At 41.0% G+C, this 26,167-nt stretch overlaps 1 protein-coding gene across 19 annotated transcripts in view; it reads left to right on the forward strand.

Moving 5' to 3' along the window:
- The window catches only part of ARHGAP26 (Rho GTPase activating protein 26), a 544,325-nt gene that overhangs the window by 175,804 nt on the left and 342,354 nt on the right, over positions 1-26,167 (forward strand). For all 19 annotated transcript variants that reach the window (XR_002786201.2, XM_064277594.1, XM_064277597.1 and 16 more), the window contains 2 exons: positions 7,058-7,152; positions 21,543-21,621. Coding sequence is in view for 18 of the 19 variants with exons in the window: in XM_064277594.1 (XP_064133664.1) it covers positions 7,058-7,152; positions 21,543-21,621 (174 nt within the window). In the remaining variant the exon portion in view is untranslated. The remainder of the gene's footprint in view (positions 1-7,057; positions 7,153-21,542; positions 21,622-26,167) is intronic.

Below are 26,167 nucleotides of genomic sequence, written 5' to 3' on the forward strand. Positions count from 1 at the left end.
CGTTTCTGTCCTGCTCTTCTATTTCTCTCTCCTTTTCTTCCTTCTTTTCTTCTTTCTCAGGGTAGTCTCAGGACCTTTCCATCTGGTGTCTGTGTTGGGGCCAGTTTGGGCTTCCTCACAGCACGGCAGCCTCAGGACAGCTAAAGGGCTCAAGAGCACATATTCCAGCCACTAAAGCAGATGCTGCATTACCTTTTAATGACCTAGTCTCGGAAGTTACATAGTGTTACTGTTGCCTTATCTGTTGGTTGAAACAGTCACAAAAGCCAACTCAGTTTCCATAGGAGAGGATATAGACCTCACCTCTGGATGGGAGGAATTTCAAGGCCACATTGGATGAAGAGCTTGTGGGATGGAAGATATTCTTGTGGCCATATTTGGAATAGATAATCTATCTCAGCCTTCCTGGTATCATTGCTGTTGGGGAGCTCCTTACAGTGCTCCAACAGTTTCCTTTCCACAAAGCTGTTGTCTCTCGCCTTCTGCCAGTCAGTCTCCTTTGGGTATTCTCACTGCAGTGTGAATGATTCCCTTTATAGATGATCTGTCTTTTCTCTTTGGCTGCTGTTTATATCTTATTTTTTTCTTTACTGCATTTCACCATGAGGAGCCTAGATGTGGATTTTTTTTTCCCCCAATCTATTATGTTTTTGAAGTTTTGCTCTTCCTGTATTTGACTATTGGGAAGTTATCACTTTGAATTTTGCCTCCTCCCATGCTTTTTAATATCTCCTTCTGGAACTCTGATTAAACATTTTAGATCTTCTGCTGTATCTTCCATGCCTTACAGCCTTTTTTTTTTTTTTAATTTTTCATCTCTTTGGATCCCTGGACTACATGGTGGAAAATTTCTTTGGTTCTATCTTTAGTTTAAATAATTTTTCTGATAAATTCTGATTGATAAATTGTTAAACTCTATTGCATTTCTAATTTAAATTTTAGTATTTGTATGTGTAGGTGTTCTCTCTTAAAATCTGTTTTTCCTTATTTATATTTGTCATTTTTTATTTCATTTCTTTAAGTTTAATAAGTATATTAATTTTATATCCTGTGTGTGATTATTCCAGTAACTTAAGCACTTGCAAATCTTTTCTGCTATCTGTTGCTTCTGTTGATTTTCTCTCCTGGCACCTTGTTTCCTTGTGTCTTTTGTGCTCATATTCTTTGAACATTTTTAGTGGGAATTCTTTGAGACCTGCATTGAAGTTGAGTTTCTCTAATGAGGATTTGTATTTGCTTCTACCAGTCACTTGATGTCAAATATTTATCTGAAACGTTTTTTGACTACACAGTTTAGACCTGCATTAGGGACCAGCTTGTAGTTAAAAATCTGGAAGAATCGAAATAGGCTAGTTTTATTGTTGCCCTTGTCTGGATGCTGGGAGTTTTATATTTTTCGGTATAACTGTGTCAGCCTTTGGAGTCCTGGTTTTATCTAGGGGATGTCCTATTATATTCTTCACATTGGGTGGGTCCTCAGTTGTATCTCCTGCCCCTTTCGCTCTGGCGTTGTTTATAACAATGAAAATCTGAACTCAAACTCCATGTCCAGCACTGGAAGAATCATTAAGTAAGTCATGAAACATCTAGCTCCTTATCAACTTTCTGGGTCTGTGGTCAGAACATTGGTCTCTCATAGTTACTGAAGAGATTAGTGTACAGCTTTGTGTTTTTGTAGAATCTGAAGGACACTGGTTATAAGTAGGTTCTTTGTGGTCCTTGGGGATGTCTGCTCTCTTCCCTCTGAATAATTTCTAAGCCTGTTGCCAGTATAAATCTAGAAATACGGCCAGGATAATGTGACAACTGGCAGCCAAGGTACTCGCTACTCATATATGCCTAGGAGAGGCCTGGCCACCACTACCTTGGCCACCACCTGTCCTCTGCCTTAGTTCCCTAGGCCAGGTGCCTGAGTGCCAGAGAAGCTACTTGGAAAAGGTCTTTAGATGCATAATAACCATAAAAACCAAAAAACCAAACCCATTGCCATCAAGTCGATCCCGACTTATAGCTACCCTATAATACAGCATATAACTGCCCCATATGGTTTCCAAGGCTGTAATCTTTACAGAAATAGACTGCCTGTGCGGCAGCTGGTGGGTTTGAACTGCCAGTCTTTTGGTTGGCAGCCAGGCGCTTAACTACTATGCCACCAAGGCTAACATGTGATACCCAGAGACATATAAATTGCTTTCAAAATGTGAGTTCTCTGATGCCTTGATTCTGTTTGAACTGCTTGTGTTTTGTTTGTTTTTGCCTTTTTTATGTTTACTTTAATATATAAATTTAAAAAATTTATATTAAGCCCTTTTTACATCTCTTGGATGGATCATTTTTACCAGCAATACACATGATGTCATCATAAGTTGCAACTGCCTTGATGTAATTAACAACAGCATAATTTTTATTATTAAATAGTAACTAGGTAACTAATTAGTTAGACCAATGCCATTGAGTTGACTCTCACTCATGGAGACCTCGTGTATAAGAGAACGAAAAATTGCTGGATTCTGTGTTCCTCTCAGCATCACCAGATGTTGGAGTCCATCTTTGGGCTATAGTGCCAGTCCAGCTAAGGGTATCCCTCACCCTTGCTGGCCTCTACTTCACCAAACATGATGTCTTTCACTAGTGATTGATCCCGCCTGATGATGTGTCCAAAGCAAGCGAGTCAGACGGTCTTCTGTTGTGATCTTTAATTTTTGGAAGTTAATCGCCAGGCCTTTCTTCCTAATCCATCTTAGTCTGGAAGCTCTGGTGAAACCTCTTCGCCATGGGTGGCCCTGCTGGTATTGAAAATATCAGGGGCATAGCTTCTAGTATCACAACAACATGCAAGCCACCACAGTAAGACAGACAAATGGGTAGTGTATTATAATAGTAGCTAATATTTATTGAGCATGTACTACATGCTGGGAACCATGCTAAACATTTTTACATGCATGATCTTTTTTTTAATTAAAAAAAAATATTTTATTATGTTTTGGGTGCAAATTTACATAACAGTGGTTAAAAGCTTGACTGCTAACCAAAAGGTCAGCAGTTTGAATCAACCAGCCACTCCTTAGAAACCCTATGGGGCAGTTCTACTCTGTCCTGTAGGGTTGCTAGGAGTTGGAATTGACCCGACAGCAACGAGTTTGGTTTTGGTTTTGGGTTTACATAGCAAATTAGGTTCCTATTTAACAATTTTTATACAACTTGTTCCATGACATTGGTTACATTCTTCACAATGTTGCACTATCTTATTTAATTCTTAGAAAACTTTATTATGCAATTATAGGTATTAACAACAACAATAATCTCTACTTTATAGATGAGGGAACTGAGGCATGGAAGGTTAAGTAATTAGCTCAAAGGCTGTTCGTTTTTGTGCAGCTGGGATTCCCAGCCAGGTTGATCTTGCCTCAGAGCTCATAGTCTTAAATCTTAAATAGGGCTAGGAAAGTGTGATGCTGGCAGCCAAAGTACTTGCTAGGGACTGTCAGAGGGTTTCTGGAAAGCTGCAAAGAGAAGAGGATGTCAGAGGAGCTTAGAGCCCGGATGAGGGAGACGATGATGATGATCTTGATGCACCTTTTATTCTAATAATTCAGCATTTATTCCCCATAATGACTTTGTGAGACAGGCTTTATTTAACTTTTTATTTTGAAAGAATGATACATTCATAGGAAGTTGCAAAAACAGTACATCTTATGTCTTAACTGTAGCATAATATCAAAACCAGGAAGTTGATATTGGTACAGTCCACAGGTCTTATTCAGATTTCACCAGCTTTATGTGCACTCGTTTGTTGGCGTGTACCTGTGTGTGTTTATGTATGTATATATGTTTGTATCATTCTGTGCAGTATTTTATCCCATGTGTAGATTTGTGAAACCACCACCACGAACAGGATACAGAACTGTTCCATTACCACAAAGATCCCTCATGGCTGCCTTTATAGTCATACTCATCCTCTTCCCTCTTTCTTCCTTCCCCCCAGTCCCTAACCCTTGGAAACCACTAATCTGAGGCAGGCTTTATTTTAATCCTTATTTTATGCCCTGAGGTCCAGGGAAGACCTGGAACCTTCCCAAAGTCACCCACCCAGGAGGAGGCTGTACCAGGTCAGGAGCTGTTCTATGACCTTCGGAAAGGGCAAGAAGATTGGTCTTCATAGGAATGAGTTGTGAGGAACAGGATTAATGGAGTACAGAAAATACAGGCTCATAGAACAGAAGGAACATGGATCCCAGTAGTAGTATTGGTGGCCTGATAAGACTCAAGAGGCGATAGTGGCGAGTTCTGTAGATGGTTATGACAAGGTTTCTGTTGCTGGGATGGGGTATTCCCCGAAGCTTCAGAGTTGCCAGTAAGACCTGGGCAGAGCTTGGAACCAGCTGGTAATGAGGACCTTAAAATGTCTGATGACGAAGGGCCAATGAAGAGTTTTGAGGAGTAATACTTGACTGTATTATAATAGTAATAATAAATAGCTAATGTATATTGTGTCGTTACCATGTACCGTTGTCTCCCATAAACACTTGTAAGTATTAACTCATTTAATCCTCAAAACAGCCTCGTGAGGTGACACTCTTACTTTCCTTGTTTTATTGATTTGGCAACTGAGGCATAGAAAAATGAAATAACTTGCCCAAGTTGATGCAGTGAGTACATAAAGGAGCCACGTCTTGAGCTCAAGTGATACGGCTGCAGAGTACATGCTCTAAAACTTTTAGGTGTCCTGCCTCTTGTATGGAAACCCTGGTGGCATAGTGGCTAAGTGCCATGGTTGCTACCTCCTGGTAAAGGCCCCAGTGACATTGGAGAGAGGACATTTTGGTGTCTAGGCTAAGACTGATCTAACCAGTTGCTGTGGAGTTGATTCTGATTTATGGTGACACCATGTGTGTCAGAGTAGAACTGTGCTCATAGGGTTTTCAATGGCTGGTTTTTCAGAAGTAAGTAGATCACTAGGTCTTCCTGCCTAGGAGCCTCTGAATGAATTTGAACCTCCAACTTTTGAGTTGGCAGCTGAGCACGTTAATAGTTTGCACCACCCAGGGACTCCAGCCTCTGTGAGGTTTGACCAACAACCAGATTTTAAATTAGGTGAAGAAGTGGAAGCTTCAGAGAGTGAGCAGAGCCTTCATTCGACTTTGTGGATCTCTCTCAGGTCATCCCATCATGGGCATCCCGTTATGGACAGCAGCCCTCTGATGGTAAGAGAACTTCCTTCTAAAGAAACTCAGCAAAGGGGAAGTTGAATGACTCTGAGAGTTGTGCGATGCCCTAATTTATACCCATAAATTTCTGCATCCTCCCTCTTTCCATCATCTTTTCTTATCACAAGTTCTTTATTATTATCTTATGCTTATTTTTTCCCACATAACATTAATTTATTGCCTAGAAGCACAGGTTTCTGTCTTGATTTCTCCTCTGTCACTTACAAATTTCTTAGGGTTCCTGTTTCTCTTGTTTCTGGTTATCTTTTTTCTTTTCTTCTTTTTTAAACCATCGGTAATTGAACAGATCATCTTTGTATATTTTTCTTGATATGGTATGATCATCCTTGGAACAGAATCTTCTTTTTTTCTCTTTATAGTTGATAGTCATTTATAGATCCTCCTTTCCTTCCATTTCTTAGGAACAACTCAAGTAAGCTTTCGAAGTGGCAGTTGGTCCATAGCCATTAAGTCTGAAATATAGTTAGACATCAGCATCGCCAGAATCCCTTAGGTCTGGGTGTTTACACTCATATGTTTTATATATTGGAGTAAGAGTAGTTCTTAGTATGAGTTATAATCTTAGCTAATAAAAGACAGTAGAGGTAAGACTTGTGGAAATAAACTCTTTTCCTAGGTCTTCTGTGTTTTGTGTGTGATCCTGATATTACTGAGTGTTTAACTTTTACCTTATGCAGTCAGTCACATTTCTTATTATTTCAACAAACTGGGCTAGTTTGCTAATTACTCCATTAGTTTAGAAAAAAGATTGGCAGAGGCAGAAGAAACAGAAACCCTAACAAATTCTAAAGTGATAAAGAAGGAATGAGAGTCAGAAACCAGTAAATTAGTGCTGTGTGATAAAACTGTGGTATATTTGTACACACTCATGCAGTGCAATACTACTCAGCAATAAAAAGAAGAAAAACTCTAGATACAACAACATGAATGAATAGCAGAACAATTAAGATGAGTTAAAGAATCCAGACAAAAAAGAGTACAAACTGTGTCATTCAATTCATACGAAATTCTAGAGAACGCAAATTGATCTATGGTGACAGAAAGCAGATTGACTGGTTGCCTGGGGATGGAGTGGGAGGAGGGATGAATTACAAAGGGGCATGAAGAAATTTTGGGGAGATCATAGAAATATTCATTAGCTTGATAGTGGTGGTCGTTTTCATGGATCAGAACATCAAATTGTACACTTTAAACATATATGGCTTATTGTACATTAATTATACCTCAGTCAAGCTGTTGAAACATATTTGTGGGACACCTACTGTGTTTCAGGGCATGGTTAGGTTCTGCGGACAAAATACTGAGCAAAAACAGAAACAGTCTCTGAGACTTTATTTGAATTATCACCTACACCAATGGAAAATTTCAGCTATAATGACGAGTGTTATGAGGGAGGGGTACGTGGTGCTATGTGAGCAGGCCATGGGGGTATTTGACCTGGTGCAGGGTTGCTTTCCTGAAGAAGTGAGGACTGAATCAAGATCACAGAAGCTCAGAGTTTGGAGGAGACTTGAAGGTCATCTCGCTCAACTCTTATCAAACCTACAAATTAAAACTTTTAAAAAACAATATAAATAAGAGTTTAGCTACCATGTATTAACACTGGGCCATCATGATCTACCAGTATTAAAGATGTTTGGCTCTAAGTACAACATAGTTTACGAATTTTAGTTTGCCTGAGAAGGTTTATGATCATCCTTCTATCTGACATGGTTGTGAACACTCAGGTTTGAGGGGATGACATGATCACTCCCATTTATGTCATGTTTGTCCTGGAGAGAAGAAGAGCCAACACCCTGGCTCATCTTTATGGTCTGTGTGTTCGATAGGGAGAAGATGAATCAGTCACCCTCAAATCCTGCACAAGACGGAAAACAGACTCTATTGAGAAGAGGTTTTGCTTTGACGTAGAAGCAGTAGACAGGTGAGTAGCTGTCATATTTTTCTCAGGAACAAATATTACAGAATTTGGATTTCATTCTTTCTCCGATTCCAAGTCTCTTCCTTCTCTATTCCCCCAGCTTTATCCAGTTTGGAAAAACCCCAAGCCAGTTGCTCATTTGCGAGGATCCATACAGCCTCCCCCAGTTTTTAGGTTTAACATCAGACCACCTTGTAGATTGAGTCCTGCTTCATTAACATAATTGTCTCTATTCCTGCCTGCATTAACATCATATAGGTAGGATTTACAAAAAATCACAAAATGGTGGACAATCACACATATTGGGAATCATGGCTTAGCCAAGTTGACAGATATTTTGTGGGGGAACACAGTTCAATCCATGATGTGGATATTATCTTATGAGAGTAGCCTAAGTTTAAAAAAAAATACCAATCTCATTGCTGTCCAGTCAATTCTGACTCATAGTGACCCTATGGGACAGAGTAGAACTGCCCTGTAGGCTTTCCAAGGAGCAGCTGTTGAATTTGAACTGTCGACCTTTTGGTTTTGCAGCCAGGCTGTTAACCACTGTGCAACCAGGGCTCCAGCCTAAGCTCACACTAGCTTAAAAAAAAAATTCATCCTCTCTTATATAGGAAAACATTTTATACTTTCTAGTAGGAAGCATTCTTTGGTGCGTTTGTACTGCTTTGCTCTAGCACCAAGCGTTTTGAAGGTTTATGTTTTATATTGGTTAATTGAGAAAAACTAGATTTACCATTTACTCCTAAATGTGTGTTAACTCTTTCTGAGAGAGTTTAGTGTAAAATTCCTGGGTAAAAGCGGGACATCCGCTAAAAGCAGCCTTTAGTGGTAGTGGTATGTGGATTGCTATACCTCCCAGTCTGTCTTCAGTCACTCTGAATAATTAACTCCACCGCAATGTCTTATGGAAATTAATGAGTAAATGTAGGGAAAATATTTGGTTAAGCTAAAGAATCATGGTAGTAGTCATCTGCCGACTTCCCTGAATTTGTTTATTTTAAGAAATTTCTCACAGATGTGACACATGGATATTTTCACCCAAGTGTTTCTCAGGAGGGGCCACTAAACCATATGGAAAATAATAGAAACAAAAGGGTTTATTTATTTTTTTGATGCTCTACATCAGTGTAGTCTCTTGGTGGGGGGCGCAGTGTTTATGCTTGGGGAAAGGAAACGATTAGAATATTTTTTCTGGGACTAGCTGACTCCGACAGAAGTCCATACATTTGAAAAAGTTGTGTGGAGTGTTAAATGGCCCTTTCCCAGTACTGGCACTCTCCACGGGTGGGTAGCAAGGGACAGCTTATTAGAGAAGGCAAGGGTACTTGGTGTTAGGGATATCATGGGGACCAAGACAACTGTAGCCCTTGACTTTGTGGAGTTTATTCTTTAGTTAGTGTAGAATGCATATACACACACATAAAATACTCATGCAACTGAAAGTATAAGTACTAGTATGTTGAGTGTTCCAGCAAGCCTAGAGGGCCCGACCGCTGTGGGAACATGTCACACAGAGGGGGACTTAACCCTTCCTTCACCCCTTTTTTATAGAGAAAATGGCATGACTGAATAATGGCATAATGAGTTTATTTATTCCCTTCCTCCATTTCCTCTTTTCTTCCTTATTTGAGTGTAACTATATGCAAGAGACTCTACTGGCAGTAGGATTATAAAGTTTAATGAAGCACTGTGAATCTATTGGCCTTTCCTTCTTAAAGGTTCTCATCTGATTTTTCTTTCAAACCATTTCTGGAGTCCTTCTTTTGTAAGCTTTCCATAATAGATAAAGGAAGATAGCTTTCCTCTGAACCAGTCCCAACCTAGTGTGTCATACCTGCTATCAACTCTGTTCTTCCTTCCAAATATTGTGTATTTTTGCAGTATATAAGCTTTTATTTGTATTGGTTGTCTGGTTGTTTAATTAGATAGGATTTATATGTCTCTGTTCAATTCTAACTGCCTATCTCAATTGATTTGTATTCAGAGGCGAAATAGCACAATTTTATACAGCTTTTAATATGGTATTATGTGCATGTGGTTTTTCAGTTTTGTTTATTATGGTGATGCAATTTTGAAATTATTTTTTCTTTCCCTTGGAACCCTGGTGAACTATATTGTGTAAGATACTAGAGAAGCTCAACCAAGTTAGTTGCTATTTAAACTAAAACTTCAACAAGTAAATGGATAATCTCTAGTTGTGTTTGGGTAAGAAAAAAAAAAAAGCCCAGGTTAAAGTAAGAACGTTGAAGGTTGGAAAGATTTATAGCAAACCTGGGGTGGGGGAAAAAACAAAAAATTGCCAGAACCCCCTAATCAGTCACCACCACCTTCATTTCAAGTTTGTTTTTATACCGGCTTGTCTTTTTTTTTTTTTTTTTTATTGTCTTAGTCATCAAGTGCTGCTGTAACAGAAATACCACAAGTAGATGGCTTTAACAGAGAGCTTTATTCTCTCAGAGTCGAGCAGGCTACAAGTCCAAATTCAGGGCATCAGCTCCAGGGGTAGGCTTTCTCTCTCTGTCGGCTCTGGAGAAAGGTCCTTGTGATGCATCCATCCACCCTTGGTCTGGGAGCATCTCAGTGCAGGTACCTCAGGTCCAAAGGACTCACTCTGCTTCCAGTGCTGCTTTCTTGGTGGTATGAGGTCCCCGTGTCTCTCTGCTCGCTATCTCTCTTTTATACCTCAAAAAAGATTGGGTTAAGACACTGTCTAATCTTGTAGACTTCATCAATCTAACTGCCGCTAATCCATTTTGTTACATCATAGTGATAGGATTTACAGCACTTAGGGGAACCACATCAGAAGATAAAATAGTAGACAATCATAATCATACAACGGAATCGTGACCTAGCCAAGTTGGCAGATATTTTGGGGGGACGTAATTCAATCCATGACACGGCTACATGTTGCTGGTGAGGGGTCGAGGAAACTCCAGATTTGAATTTGGGACCTGCCCCTTATTAGCTGCGTGACTCTGGGTGAGTGAGTTAACCTCAGCAGCAGGAGGGGGACAATCCTATCTACTTTTGCAGGATTGTTTTGAAGATGGAATGTGATACTGTTCCTCTCTGATGCAGTTCTGTATCTGAAAACGTTGTGCCTTCGCACTTTCTTATACCCTAAAACCTGGGACTTCATTGTTCTTATGGTGAACGTTTAGCTCTGGTGTTTTATTTACTTATTTATTCATTCTTTTTTTTACGATGAACATTTAGCTCTGGTGGGGTTGGTTTGTTTCTTTTTTGGTCTTGGTGACATTCCTTTTCCTACAGTGTCAAGACTTTTCAGCCAGCTGTAAGTGAGTGTGAATTCAAGTGTAGTAAGGGCGTATGTGTAAAGGGGCTGCTAGGAGCAGAGTCCATTTTCGAACTATACACGTGATGACCTTTTATGTATACATGTTTCCTATGAAAGAAAAAAGTTTTGTGCCCCTACCTTCCAATTTACAGACTCAAAAGGAAACCATACTAATTTTAAATAAAAATAATGCTATTATCTCTACCTCGGTATGTGGTGTGTGTGCACGCATGTGTTTGTGTGTCTGTGTGTTTCCCAAAAAGGATCATCTTATGTAACAGACTTTGTTTCAGTGTTCACCCTCTAGATGGCAGTTTTGTATCTGTATTAGTGACTGTTCGAGGGTTCAGTGGAAAAAAGCTGCCCTTTCTACCCTGGCTGTTAGGAATCAGTGGTGTGTGTATATGTGTGTACGTGTGTGCGCTTTCCTTAGAAGAAATTGTCATGTGAATATTACCCCTTGGAGGAAAAGTATTCTAAAGGGACTCATTCTTTCTCTAGAAATTCTTTTCTTCCACTCCTTCATGATGGATTGTTTTATACCCACTTTCCTGCAGAATCAAGTACACTCGGTTAATCAGGCCTCCGTTTAAACGTTACATTTTACTTTGCTTTCTGAGGTGTCAGGCTCTTTGTTCCAGGGATGGCTGTTTCACCTGAGGACGGTAGAGGACGTAGATGAGGAACAACCGTGGCCGACCGACCAGTGGGTGCCAAGAGCCAGGCAGTCCTACTTTCCCCTCGCGGTGCAGCGTGTCTTTATCAGATGAATCCATTTTTTCCTGGTTGCTAGCTTCACCTCCCCTCCCTTTCTCACCCCTTGTTTGAAATAATATTTGATTTTGCCTTCCTGCCGGTTGGATTAGAGTGCTGGTCTCAATGCCGTTGCCATTTCAGAGAGGAAATAGCATTTTCCTTCCTCAGAGGGTGTTCTAGTGCTTGGATTTCCATGGCCTCGGGTGGGGGAAGTATTGTACTTTCTGAATTGCGTCTTGGCCGTTCTGTAAAACAAGCGGCTGATCCTTTTGTTGGGAAGTATATTGAATCTTTAGAATTTATGTTTTTCGAACTTATCCCCGAGCTATTTTGGTTTTGGTTTTTTATTTTTTAACTAAATGTGAGAGTGTTTGTTAGCTGTTTGATTCTGGTTTAAGGAGAATGGGGCGTGGTGGTTAATGGATTTTATAGGAGAGTGACTCAGGCAGCCGTATTTCTACTCTGAAGTCATCACAGTGAAATTGAGGTTTTATTGATTGAGTATACCAGTCGATTGCCAGTTTCTAAATATAAAATGAGTTTGATTTTTTAAAATAGAAACCAAAATTTTACTATTACATAAATCTGAAGAGCAGGAACAATTCAACTGGTAATCACCCCCTTGTACAGATTCCTGTTCATTTTGAGATTAAATAGTAGAAATGAAAAAAATTGACAAATGAGTGGAATATTTCTTGGGTTAAAAAAGTTTTTTTTTTCCACAGTTTGTTATCAGCAATAGTAACAATCAATAATGTTTTCTCTTGGTACAGTGTGTTAAATTTGTTTACTCCTATGCCCTGTGTCCCTGGTGGAGCACTGGTGTCACAGTGGTTAAGAGCTACGGCTGCTAACCAAAAGGTCAGTAGTTTGAATCCACCAGCTGCTCCTTGGAACTCTGGAGCAGTTCTACTCTGTCCTATAGGGTTGATATGAGTTGGAATCAACTTGATGGCAACCTTTTTTTTTTTTTTGTAATGTCTCTGGTGTTTAGCATCATGGCTGGCACATACTAGGTACTCAGTCAATATTTGTTACATTTAAGGGCCATTAATTTAATGTGCCAAAGATTTCTTTGTCTGGGCTTCCTGATATTTTATGACTTCAGTCTCTTTAAAAATGAAAATTTAAGAAATTATCTAATGTGTTTGGCAGTACTTACTCTTGAGGCTATTAAACTTGCTGTTGTCCTAAGTACAGCCAGAGTGCCCCTTAAAAGTGAGAATGGCGAGACTTCATCTCATGTACTTTGGAGGGGTTATCAGGAGGAGGACATGTTATCATATGGTTGCTATGAGTCGGAACTAACGGACAGCACCTAACAACGGTAACAATAGGGTCCTAATTACTTTAGGACCTTTCCTCCCAAGGAGTCTGTGCTGCATGCTTCAATAGGTTATGATTCCTTCATTCATTATGATCAGTTCTTTTCTAAATAATTGATTAGAAGCTTACTTCTAAAAACTTCTTAGGGTGCGTGTCTTAATATGTGTGTGTGTGTGTGTGCGTGTATGTGTGTGATAGAGAGAAAGACAGAAAGTCCCCTCCCTCCCTGTGGGAGCCAATCTCCTGGCCTCAGGGCACATACCCTGCATGTACATGGGGGCAGTACAGCATTATGGTTAACGTATGGTTTTTGCTTTAGAGTCAGGCCCACCAGGTTACAAGTTGAGGCTTTGCCACTTACTAGCAGTGTGACGTTGTGCAATTAATTTCTCTCAGTTTCAGTTTTTTTCACTTTTAAAAAGGGGTATTATGATAGTACCTACTTCATAGAATTATTGTGAAGAATAAATGAGAATGCAGGTTAAGTCCTTAGCACAGCGCTTGGCACATAGTAAACAGTAATAAGTCTTAGCTGCAGTTTGTGGGCTGCCAGTTTGCAACTTGTGGTGTCTGTTTCTCACTTTCACATTTTTGTTAATAGCATTGAGATCCATGGAAGAGGTGGTATTTGTGACTAGGTAAACCTTTGGAACAAGGTCAATAATAGATTATCCTTCTCTATTATAAGTGGAAACCCTGGTGGTGTAGTGACTAAGAGCTACAGCTGCTAACCAAAGGGTTGGCAGTTGAAATCCACCAGGCGCTCCTTGGAAACTCTATGGGGCAGTTCTACCCTGTCCTATAGGGCCGCTTTGAGTTGAAATCAACTCGACGGCAACAGGTTTTTTTTTTTTTTTTAGTATATCAGAATTATATTAAATATGAATTATTATATATACGTGTGTGTATATATACACACAGCTCTGAGCGCTTGGCTGCTAAAAGGTTGGTGGTTCAGACCCACCACTGCTCAGTGGGGGAGAGATGTGGCAGTCTGCTTCTGTAGAGATTTACAGCCTTGGGAACTCTATAGGTCTTTATGAGTCAGAATAGACTTGACAACAGTGGGTTTAATTCAGTTTGGTTTGTGTATATTTATATAATTGTATGTCACTGAGTTGATTCCATCTCGTAGCAACGCTCTGTACGATGGCATATACCCCACCCAGATTATCACAGTGTGTTATGAATTTTCATGGACGAAAATCTGCAGTGCACAAGGATCTTCAGTGGTTCATTATCTCAGAACATTCATAACTTCCTGTCCCCAAATACAGTAAAACCTGTGAAAGCTGGAACCTGTGTAAGGCAAAAAACCTGTCAGAGAAGGAAAACTCAAATATTTTCCACTAAAAAAAGAGCTGCAGAAAACTGATGACTGCATCCTGTTAAAGGCAGAAAACTTGTGAGACCTGGAAAACCAAGGCAGTCCTGTCGAGTTCCAGCTTTCACAGGTTTCACTGTAGTAGATTATTGCTGCCTTCTTTGTGACTCTGAGTCCTGAGCGTTGGAAGAAAGAGCACAGTAGCTCAAGTTCATCCTTTGCGGATGGGCTGAAGATGTTTTGCTGAGTTTGCCCATCAGGTGAATTAAAAATACAGGCACCATTGCCCCCAATACATGAGATGGCTTTATGACGTACCATGACAACCTGGGGCAGGGCTTAGGTAGAGAGAGGCAGGGGAGAACAGACAGACACCAGAAGTTGCAGATCTAGTGATCCATAGACATGTTTGTTTTGGTTTGAGGGTAACGTTTTAAAATCGGGACATTGTAAAGGCTGATCCTAACTTCCCATGTGTGGCTTTTGGTCAAGCTGAGCGGCAGATGTACCTTTAGGGGACGCATGTGCTCTCCACACTGCCACAGTCCCCACCATGACGACAGGTGACAGCTGTCACCTTGCTGTACTGTTGCACTGTTGTTTTTCCCATAAGGGGAAATACTTTGTTTCTATGTCAGGAGTCTGTGGGTGGTGCAGATGGTTAAGTGCTGGACTACTAACCGAAAGGTTGGTGGTTCAAATCCACCCAGAGGTACCTCAGAAGTAAGGCCTGCTCAGAAGTAAGGCCTGCTCAGAAGTAAGTGATCTGCTTCCAAGAGGTCACAGCGTTAGAATCCCTGTTGAGTGCAGTTCTACTCCACACACTTGGGGTCACGACAGGAACTAACAACAACAGACGTCTTTATCAAGAAGCAAAAGTGCAAAAAGAAAAGACAGACAGCTGCACGTTTCAAGGAAAATGAGACCAATCTTATCTTTCCTGGGACAGTGAAGAATTTCTTATCCAGTTTTATTCATTTTGCTTACGTGCCTTGTGTTGATAGATATTTGAGTCTCATAGACAGGCATGGACAAGATCTCATTCTCCAAGACTGTTCTTGGCCATATTGTGTAAATGAAGCTCTTAGGTATGGTTTTGTAAATGAAGACCTACTGAGCCTTTGAACCCTTGTAATTCCCCAGAAACTGTTAGGACTTATTTCTTCCAGTGGCACATTAGAACCAAAAAGCCACGTGACATTTCCTGTCTGTGGCTCTTGCAACACTCTTTTCATCCATGGATGGCAGCCCACTCTTCAAGCCTTCATCATGACCCTCTATATTATATAAGCATAGTGGGCCAGGTGTCAGACTCAGGCTGTGAGAATGCTTCCACAGGTGCCACGGTCTTTCTTTTGCTCTGAATTTGACCCTTAAACATACAGTAATGTGGACAGAGACTGGGGAGGGGACTCTTGTCAACAGAAGATTTATGCTGTTATGAATGAGTAAACCCTAGGTTTTTGGAGGTTGATTTAGGAAGAACAGTGCTGTTAGATTCTAAGTGTGTTTGTTTCAGTGGGGTGGAGGTAGTAATAGCATTTCCTTGTCCAATAGGAAGTGGGTAAATTGCCAAACCACTGAGATCACTCTTGTTGACTCAGATTCAGGAAAAAGATTAGAGTAGGAAAGCTACTCTAATTTCCAGCAACCTTGGAGTCAGGGCTGGTTGTGCTCCTGCTTGCTCCTGGCTGGTAGGAAGGCCGTGAGCTGACTGACATCAGTGGGCCCAGGCTCTTGGATGTGTTGCTAAAAGATGTGTTGCTTCCTGTGGGCCCTTTTGGGGACAAGGGTTGGAGAAGATGTGGTGGTGGGTAGCTTGCCCTGTGATGGATGAATAACCGTGTCTTGTATCACTCCTGTAGCATGAGAGGCAGCGGTGCCAGCTTAGAGAAAACTGCAGATCTTGTACATGCTTCCCGAGCTGATCCAGATATAGCTCTAACCAAGGACTTATTCAGAGTGAAAAGGAAGTGCGATATTTCAAGTAGAATCTTAGGACTGAGCTCTAGAAAGGATTTTAAGTCATTTACTCTTTCTCTTATCTGGTGGACAGAGGGAGTGCCTTTGAAGATTTTGCTAGGGTTTGCTAAAGACCGTTTCTCTGTTCTTATCAGTTATTGATCATTAATTCCAAAAGGGTTAAGTAGGCTGCTGTGATGCTTTACTCAGGAAGAGAAAGGAAATGGCAATGAGGTCAGAGCCTGCGTGTCCCCTCAGCCCTCCCCCGGCTTGCTTCGTATTTAAAGGCATGATTTCCAGTGCTGCATGTGCGAGTGTTGGGGATGAGGGCATACATATCAGAAGCACCGGTGGGTTGTTGCTTTTCCTCTTTAAATGGTACATATATCCCTTTCTCCCTCTATAATTTTGACACTATCCCATACCTGCCATCCTGTTTCCCCTTCAGCCTCTGGGGTAGTGACTAATTTTGGTGCATTTACTGTGTGCCAGACACTTAACACACATCTCATTTAACCCTCCCAACAACTTCATGCGGTAAGAATTCCTATTATCTGCATTTTATAGAAGACGGCACCATGGCGTAGAATTGTTCACTTACTTGCCCACCAGGGTGATACAGCTAGGAAGCACTAGAGTCGGGATAACTAGTAAGCCTAAGTTATTGCTGAGATGTCATATTTCTTGGCTATTTTTGTTTTGTATTGAGGTGTCATCATAGTAAGATGCACAAATTTTAGTTCTGTATCTTGATGACTTTGCATGTGTGTGCCTGCATGGATGCGCGCACACACACACACACACACACACACACACAGAGTAACCACGCAGATCAAGATTTAGAACATTTCTGTCACACTAGAAGGTTCCTTCATGTCCCTCCCAGTCAGTGTTCATATCCCCTTCCCGAGACAAAAGCACTATCTGACTTATTTTACCGTAGATGATTTTTGCCTGACTTTGAACTTCACATGAAAGAGATTACAGCTTGTAGTCTTTTGTGTCTGACTTCCTTCCCTCATCCTTATATCTATTATGCAATTCATTCATGCTGTGTGTAGTAGTAATAGGTTATTTAAAAGAAAATTTGTGTAATTTTCCATTTTTAAATATATACTTTATGTATAAATTTATAATTTTTTCATCTATTCTCTTAACTCATGGATATTTAGTTTTTTCCCCCAGTGCCTGGCTACTTAGAAGACCTGGTTGTACAGTGGTTAAGCACTCAGCTGCTAACTGAAAGGCTGGCGATGCAAACCCACCAGCTGTTCCATGGGAGGAAGACGTGGCAGTCTGCTTCTGTAAAATTGTTGTTGTTAGGTGCCGTCGAGTTGGTTCTGACACATATCGACCCTATGTAAACCAATGAAACATTGCCCGGTCCTGCGCTATCCTCAGAGCGTTTCTATGTTTGAGCCCGTTGTTGCAGCCACCGTGTCAGTCCAGCTCATTGAGGGTCTCCCTCTTTTTTTGCTCACCGTCTACCAAGCATGATGCCCTTCTCCAGGAACTGATCCCTCCTGATAGTGTGTCCAAGATTTCTGAGACGTAGTCTCACCGTCCTCACTTCTAAGGAGCATTCTGACTGTACTTCTTTCAAGACAGATTTGTTTGCTCTTTTGGAAGTCCATGGTATATTCAGTATTCTTTGCCAACACCATAATTCAAAGGCATTGGTTCTTCTTGCATCTTCCTTATTCATTGCCCAGCTTTTGCATGCATATGAGGCAGTTGAAAATACCATGGCTTGGGTCAGGCGCAGTTTAGTCCTCAAGGTGATATCTTTGCTTTTTAACACCTTAAAGAGGTCTTTTGCAGCAGATTTTGCCAATGCAATATGTTGTTTGATTTCTTGACTATTGCATCCATGGGCATTGATTATGGATCCAAGTAAAATGAAATCCTTGACAACTTCAGTCTTTTTATCATGTTGTTGCTTATTGGTCCAGTTGTGAGGGCTTTTGTTTTCATTATGTTAAGGTGTTATCTATAGTAGTCTTTGATCTTCAGCAGTGAGTGCTTCAGACGAGTGGTGGTCTGTAAAGATTACAGCCTTGGAAACCCTACGAGGCAATTCTATTCTGTCCTATAGGGTCGCTATGAGCTGGAATCAACTCGACGGCAATGAGTTTGGTTTTTGGTTTGGTTTGGCTATTATAAGAAAACTGCTATGAGCATTTTTATCTGTGTTTTTTGGTGTACATTTCCACTCATTTCTCTTGTATGCTTAGAGGTAGAATTGCAAGGTCGTAGAGCAATTGTACATTTGACCTTAGTTGATATTTTCAAAGTGGTTTTACAAATTTCTTTTCCCAGCATCAATGTATGAAAGTTCTAGTTGTTCTACTTTCTTGTCAATACTTGGTATTGTTGGCCTTTTTAATGCTGTCCGTTCAGGAGGGTGTTAGTGTGCTGTCTTCTAAAGACTGGCATTGAAAAGTATAGGGTTGTTGGGAATTTTGCTTGTGTTCTGCTGAACGGTAGTCAAGTCAGTAGGGACATCAGGGGTGTACATGTAGAAGAAAAATTATTTCTTGATTCCAAAGTAAAGAAAGTTAGCCCTTTTACCTCGGTTCTAGGAAATTCAAACAGAAGTAAGAGATTTGTGTAATAGTGGTTTAAAATGTAATGAAGGAAAAGAAACTTGGAACTGAATTAATATTTTCTAAATATTTAGAAAGAATAGTCTTATAATCCAGATGCACATACATGAGACTGAAAGAAATTATGTAATTGGTGATAGGATTAGAACTATGTGTGTTAAATCCAATTTACTCAGTTTTTTCTCTATTCTCCCCCCCACCAAAAAAAAGAAAGAGAAGAAAACACACATGGAAAAGAACTTGTATTTTGATATTTCTTTGTGAAATAAAAACAAACCCTGTTGACTTTCCTGGCTACCAAAGCCAAGTGGCGCACCCTGCACAGCCTCTGAATTTATCTGAACCTCTCCTTTGTGGCTCTAGGTGGAAATTTCACACTGTGCGCCATGAAGTTGAAGTGATATCTACAAGTCCCTGAGATGTTGGTATGCTAGGCAACTATTGTGGTCTCACTTTTTTGTTGGTGAACACTTAGCAGGAAATAAACTGTAGACACATTGGTACTTGACCCCAGTGTCAAAGAGGGTGTCTTTGCTCTCCAGTGCAGGGGTAGCAGGAAGGAAAAGGGTGGGGATGGAATGGGCGGCCTGTGGCAGTGGGCCTCAGACTTAACTGTACATCAAGATCACCTGGGGAGTTGGTTAGAATCCAAGTTCTCAGGCCCAGCCCAGAGGTTCAGATCCAGTAGGAAGGGTTTGGGCTGGGAATCTCTGTTTTAAGGGAATGACTGATTCTGAATCAGGAGGTCCAGGTATAGCACTTAGAGCGTCACTCGAAGATCCAGGTTCAAGGAATTGAGAGTTCTACACTGGATGGTAGCTTCGTAGAATTGTTTTATTTCAAAGTTGTTAAAACTTTGTGCTTGGCTCTCCGAAAGGTGGAAGGGCAGAATCAATACACTGTGCCCCCAGGCCACAGGGTCAGCTCTGTGGAGCTGCAGCTGCCAGCAAGGTCTGCGGACACCCAATGAGCCTGGCACACTGAATGGCAGATGGTGGGAAATGGGCAGTTGGGTCTGAGAGTGAGAATTTTCAGGAAGGGGAGGGCCCTGGCAGGTGCCGGTGGAGAGAAGAGTCACTGTGTCTTCTGAGTCATCTTTGCGTCACGGTGCCAGTATCCATTATGGCCTTCACAGGAATGACAGTCTCCTCGGGAACCAGTGCCCCTCCCACCACCTGTCTCTCATCCTCAACCCGCTCACCTGTCCACCTGCCCCATCCACGCACATACGCACACTCACTCACACACACCTACACCCCCCACCCCCCATACTCACATACATGCACCTTTGTTTTTCTCAAGAGGAAAGCCTCATTCCATCTCCCATTTTACCTTTAAGACCCTGAAGCTCAGAAAAGCTATCTGACTGGTCCAAGGCTAGTTAGAACACAACCAATTAGTTGTAATCAATCAGTTTCTCTTTCTCTCTCTCTTACGCACACACACCCACTTGTTCACATCCTCCTGCTTTCACACCCTGCCCCGATGCCCATCTCTCTATCCCCCCTGCACTTACACATGGGCGTCTTTGAAAGCTATTAGGCCATGTCGAGGGATGATCAGTGAAAACAAAAGCCAATGTGGTTTTTAAAATGTGGTAAACATAGTAAGATTAGTATCCTCATTAGAACTGTGGACATAAGCCAGGAGCAGTGGTTGATTGTCAGGGGTCAGAATTAACAGGTGTGGGTGTGTAGGGGGCCAGGCTTGTGCTACTCAGGGTGTTGTCAAGCTGTGTCAGTACTGTGCTGCTGTCTGATCATTAATGGTACTTGTGGACTTAGAAGATCATTGGACTTCAGTTCTGGCTCAGTGGGCCTCTTCCTCCCTTTTGGACTTTCTCAGATTTTAAAGATGTGGTTCGAAATCAGCAATTCTTAACCTTTTGAGGGTTGCAGTTCTCTTTGAGAATCTCATGGGCAGTTTGCACTGTTTCTACAGAAAAACGCATATACATTTAGGGAGCAAAGGGAGGTGGTTTATGACCTCTCTGAGGTCCAGCAGGGGGCCCTGCTTTAATGAGCACAGAGGGCTTGTAGCCCTTCTCTCAAGGTCATTTTGTGGCACAAGCCTGTCCCCTGTGGAGTGCCATCTGTAATGGGAACTTGGGAAATATTTGATATTGTGTATATACTTTCTGGAGGGTTTGTACTCAGTTTTAACTAGCAAGCAGAGTTCAGTCAGAGAGCGAAAAGAATTAATGCAGGTAAAGCACCTAGCACCTGCCATGGTAAGCATTCATTTAAAAAATATATACATGTTGTTTGTGTGTACCCTGGTGGCACAGTGGTTAAGAGCTTCAGCTGCTAACCAAAAGGCTAGCTGTTCGAATCCACCAGGCGCTCCTTGAAAGTCCTACGGGGCAGCTCTTCTCTATCCTATAGGTTCGCTATGAGTTGGAATTGACTTGATGGCAACAGGTTTGGTTTTTTCTTTTTTTATATAATTCATATACACACAGACACATATACGCACAGTCTCTCTTAATCAGAATTACAAAGCCAGTTACCTCCGTAAAACCCTTCCATGTCAAAAGCAGTTTGGAAGCATTGAACTAGCTATTGGGAGATAGGAATCCCTCCAGTTTGAATGTAGTCCTCTCTTTTTATTTAAAAAAAAATTTCTTTTTTATTGAGGTGAAATTCATAAAATTAACTGTTTTCCAGTGAATGATTCAGTGGCATTTAGTGCGTTCACGATGTTGTGTAACCCCCACCTCTATCAAATTCCAAAGCCCTCTTTTTATCTTGAGTTCAACGATTCCATTCACTTCAGTAAATGTTTATTGCACTTCTCCTGTGAATAGAGCACCCTGTTAAGCGTTTTGGGGAATGGAAATAGAAAAATTTCAAGGAATGAACAAGGTCTAGGGAAATCATGCTCATCCGTCTCCCTTAACTGTAGAGCAGAGGGATACTTTATTGAGAGGGGTTTGGTGAGGTGAGACTCGAAGGTGGCTTAGAGAAGCTGAGTGTTGTGCCTCTCCTTGTGTTGTTAACCCCAGCAACCAACCTCTCACTCTTGTTGAGTGGCTGTTTCTCGTAAGGTTCACCTTTGCCAGTATCTCTCTACCTGTGGCACCGAGTTCACATCCATGCTCCTTCTGTCTCTGCAGGCCAGGGGTTATCACCATGCAGGCATTGTCGGAAGAGGACCGGAGGCTCTGGATGGAAGCCATGGATGGCCGGGAACCTGTAAGTAACAATTCCGGGAAGCAGAACAAGAAAAAAGGTCCTGAGCTGTTTGTTGCTTCTTTAGTGAAATGATTTTTTACTGTTGCCCTAAAGCCTTGGATTCTCAAGAGCAATGTACAATAGCTAGTTTTATCTTCCTATATTTGTGAATATTTATATTTGCTTCTAGTTGGATATGGTTCCTGAGCTTTGGCCTCTCAGTCCTAAGGCATGGGCTCTGCATGATAAAACCACCAAACCAGTTAGTGTTGAGTTGACCCCATGTGTGTCAGAATAGAACTGTGCTCCATAGAGTCTTCAGACCGATTTTTTAGAAGTATATTGCCAGGCCCTTCTTCTGAGGCACCTCTGGGTGAACTCAAACCTCCAACCTTTCTGTTAGCAGCCAAGCACTTTAACAGTTTGCACTACCCAGGGACTGCATTCTACACGGCACTACACCAGAATTCCCCTTTTGTCAAGGCAGTTGTATCACCCTAGGTCCCTAAGAAGAGCCTGGTCATGTGATCCTTGGCCCTCTTTCAAGCTGCTGGCCTCTGATATAATCTCAGGGTTTTTCTGCATCTGGGTGACATGGCAAGCCCACATAAGTGCCCTGGGGAAGTCCGTAGAGTCAGAATAGTCCTATTGCCTTGGTGCTAAAGAGATAGATTCCACTGTTAAGCAGATCTCAAGGTTACAGATGTCTGAAGAGTACACTCTCACTCTGTCTCAGTAATAAAAGCTAGAAAAGAAACCAGTATGTCAGTGGGCCAGTTAATAACACTTGGAAAGGCACTGTCCAAAGAGGGAACATATGCAGAAGAGAAAGCAGGCCATATCCTCCATTGACAACAGAACTCTGTGTGGCAAGCTGGGTATCCAGGATAGATGATTCTAGTTTATTTGTGTGTCTCTTTCTCAACCTACCCTTGTGAGGTGATCCTGGCAATATCAGCTAATATGCTTTCCTACTCAGCAATTTTTTTTTCCATTAACATTTTCATTAAGATAAAGTCCTTCATCTTTTCTAGTTCCCTCTACCCTTAATTCAGTCAGCTGAGCATAAACAAATAACTGGTGAGTACTGGGGGTGCAACGGTTAAGCGCTTGGCTGCTAACCAAAAGGTCAGCGGTTCTAGCCCACCCAGCAGCTTCATGGTACAAAGACCTGGTCATCTACTTGCATAAAGATTACAGCCAAGAAAACCATATGGGGCAGTTCTCCTCTGTCAAATGGGATCACTATGAGTCTGAATCAACTCAGCTGCACCCAGCAACAACAAGGGTTTGCACAACACTTAATAATACAATATAAAGAATATAAAGTAAGATTTAAGCAGATATTTAAAGATTTAGGCAGTGTGCTAAACTAATAAAACATTGTTTAATCTTAATTCTTCTCCTGGTAAAATAAAAGACAGCCCTGATTTTGTTTGAAGTCATTGTTATTGATAGAAACTCTTTCAAAAGCAGATACACATTTCTAACTATAGGGCTTGTGAACACAATAGCTGCTTGACATCAGAGGTCTTTGAAAGCAGCTCCTGAGTAGTCCTTCATCTTTTCTAGTACCGTCTACCCTTAATTGGGCACTTTACTGTAAGTCCGGCACTGAAGTGGACACATTACATCTGTGACCTCATTTATTCCTTTTAGTACCTTGCAAAAAAGTGTGTATGTAAAAAGTGTTACGATTCCATTTTATAGATAAGGAAACTGAGGCTTAGATTAAATAGCTTGCTCCAGGTTGCACAGATAAAAAACAAGTGACTGTATTAACAGGCTAGGTTGCTATAACAAAGAGATCACAAAGTGCAGTGACTTAAATAAGATAGTTTATTTTTCTTCCAGAGCCCAGAAGTGAGTAGTCACTGCCAGCAGGGTGATTCTGGCATCTTCAACCCATGGCTCCCAAGGTTGCTGCAGTCATTGCCATTTTCCTGCTAGATAATGGAAATGAAAGAGTTCAGGAAAAAAAAAAAAATTTTTTTTGAAGATCCCATAAGGTGCACATATCACTTGTAAACACATTCTGTTGGCCCAAACATAACTGTATGATCATATCTATCTGCAAAGGATGATAAGAGGTTTAGGCTGTACATAGCAGCCATAGCCTGGCCCATACTCTGGGCATTTTATTACTTCAAAGAAGAAGGAAGGAAAGGATACTGTGCATGGTTGGCAGTCTCTACCATAGTGGCAAACTAGAATTTGAATCCATGTGTAGCTGTAGATATATGTGGTTTTTATCTTTAGTAGAGATAAAATGTCAAGGTGCCATCTAAGAATTCTCACTCAGTTCATCTTTACAATACTGTCTCTTACTTTCTTGAATGATTGTTCAAATTGTAGGGGAGGAAATACCCAGGAAAAAAAAAAATCGTGTCACAGCATTACTATTCTTGGCTTGTAAAAACCCCATTACAGCCTTTTTTCCCCCCATGAGCTGGCGTTATATAACTGCTTCACCAACTCCATCGTAAGCTTCACCACTCTTCCCCCACCCCCCGTATATTCTCTGTGCATACATAATTGGTCACCTTACTAACCACTTAAGTTTTCCTGTGGATTAACATCTGGCCTCTGCAGGTGGGAAGCGTGCTATTGAAAGAAACATCTTGCTCCACAATATACACATTAAAAAAATTTAAACACAAAATAATTTTGTTTCTAAACATAATCTAAAATTATTTCCCCACAGGAACAGATAGCTTACATGGAAAACCACACCTCCACGTGCTTTTTAGTTTCCTAAAGATATGAATACAGACAAATGAAGGCTGCATAATTGACAGGAATGTTAGGCTTCATTTCACCTGCCTTTGCTAGGAGCCTCTAGGGAACATTCCTACAGATATATGCCCAGTAGACAATGAGCAGCCCCAGTTTTAATCACTGTCTCCCTAATTAGTTAAATCTTATTCCCTTGAGAGTTTTGGGTTTGGTAAGGGTGCAGAAACCTCTTTTCCTGTTTGATATTAGAGTGTTTCCTTTATTTCTGGTATGGTGGCTCCTGTCTTTTGTTTTTATACTTACATCTCAATCGTTCTGTGATTACTTATCCAGAATTGGATTTCTGTTTTCGGAGGGGGAATCATTTTGATTTCTGTCCTTTTGTTATTTCATTGCTCAGTAACACCTTAGCATAGTTGGTTAAGAAAGAGTCTAAATGAAGCCCAAATTAGTTGATTTTGCCACCTTTTAGTTAAATGTAATATAACTGATGGTTTTTAGCACAAAATCGTATTGTAGGGTAAAGGAAAGTTACATGTCCTTATGGTACTGATGGTCATTTAATGGAGGAAGGAATTAGAGTGGTGTTCCTACAATGAGCATTGTGGATTTTTTCTAATGTAGTGAATTTGAGCTCTTTTAATTCAATGGAAGAAAGCCCAGTTCAAACTTGCCTAGAAGAAAGTTGGAATTATTGGCTTATATAACTGAAAATCCCGGGGTATAGTAGGTTCCAGGAAGGGTAAAATTTTCACCTTCAGTGCAAGAGAGCTGGGTTCAGTCCCTGGGCAGTGCACCTCAGGTACAGCCGCCGCCGTCTGTCAGTGCAGGCTTATGTGTTGCTGTGATGCTGAGCAAGTTTCACTGAAGCTTTCAGACTACGTTGGACTAGAACAAAAGACTTGGCCATCTATTTTTGAAAATCAGCCAGTGAAAAACCTATGGATCACAGCAGTCTGATCCCGTTGTGAATGGGATTGTCATATGTCAGGGGCCAGCTCGATAGCAGCTAATAACAGCAACAACAGTAGTAGCTTCAGGCATATATGAATCTGGAAGCTTAAATAATATATAGTGTGGTCTTTTGTGTGGACTTCATTTTCTAACAAGTTCTTTCCATGTAGTGGCGAGATGTTTACTAACTGCCCCAAACTTAAACATCTTATTGTCAAGAACAACGGTCAGCACACTTTTTCTGTAAAGGACTAGATAGTATTTTAGGTATTACAGGCCATATGGTCTCTGTTGCAAGTATTCAGCTTTATTATTGTCCTTCAAAAGCAGCTGTGGACAATATATAAGTGAATAAGTGTGGGTGTTTTTCAATAAAACTTTATTTACAAAAAGAAGCAGCAGCTTGGATTTGGCTCAAGGGCCATAGTTTGTTGACTGTTGGCCCCTGATCTAGAAGTCTAGTGGAAAGAGAGCTTTAGTGTAATAATTCTAAAGAAATCCCATACTTGAATTTTGCTGGTCTAAATACTTGGCAAGAGGATGGAATAAATGAATTAACCAGACCTGACTCACCTGCCCACTGCACTCATTAAAACTCAAACTCATTGCTGTCAATTCTATTTACGACTCATAGTGACCTTATAGGACAGAGTAGAACTGCCTCATAGGGTTTCCCAGAAGCAGCTGGTGGATTTGAACTCCCAACCTTTTGGTTAGCAGCCAAGTTCTTAACCGCTGTACCACCAGGGCTCCGTCCACTGCACTAGAACTGCATAAATGCTGGGGAAAGATTGACTGAGGGTAAATCAAAACCTCATTATGTGATGAAGGGGAGTAGGCAGTAGGTGGGCCCAAAATGAAACAGATTCTCCATACT

This window comes from Loxodonta africana, chromosome 2 (genome assembly GCF_030014295.1).
Source record: "Loxodonta africana isolate mLoxAfr1 chromosome 2, mLoxAfr1.hap2, whole genome shotgun sequence".
Classification (NCBI taxonomy): domain Eukaryota; kingdom Metazoa; phylum Chordata; class Mammalia; order Proboscidea; family Elephantidae; genus Loxodonta; species Loxodonta africana.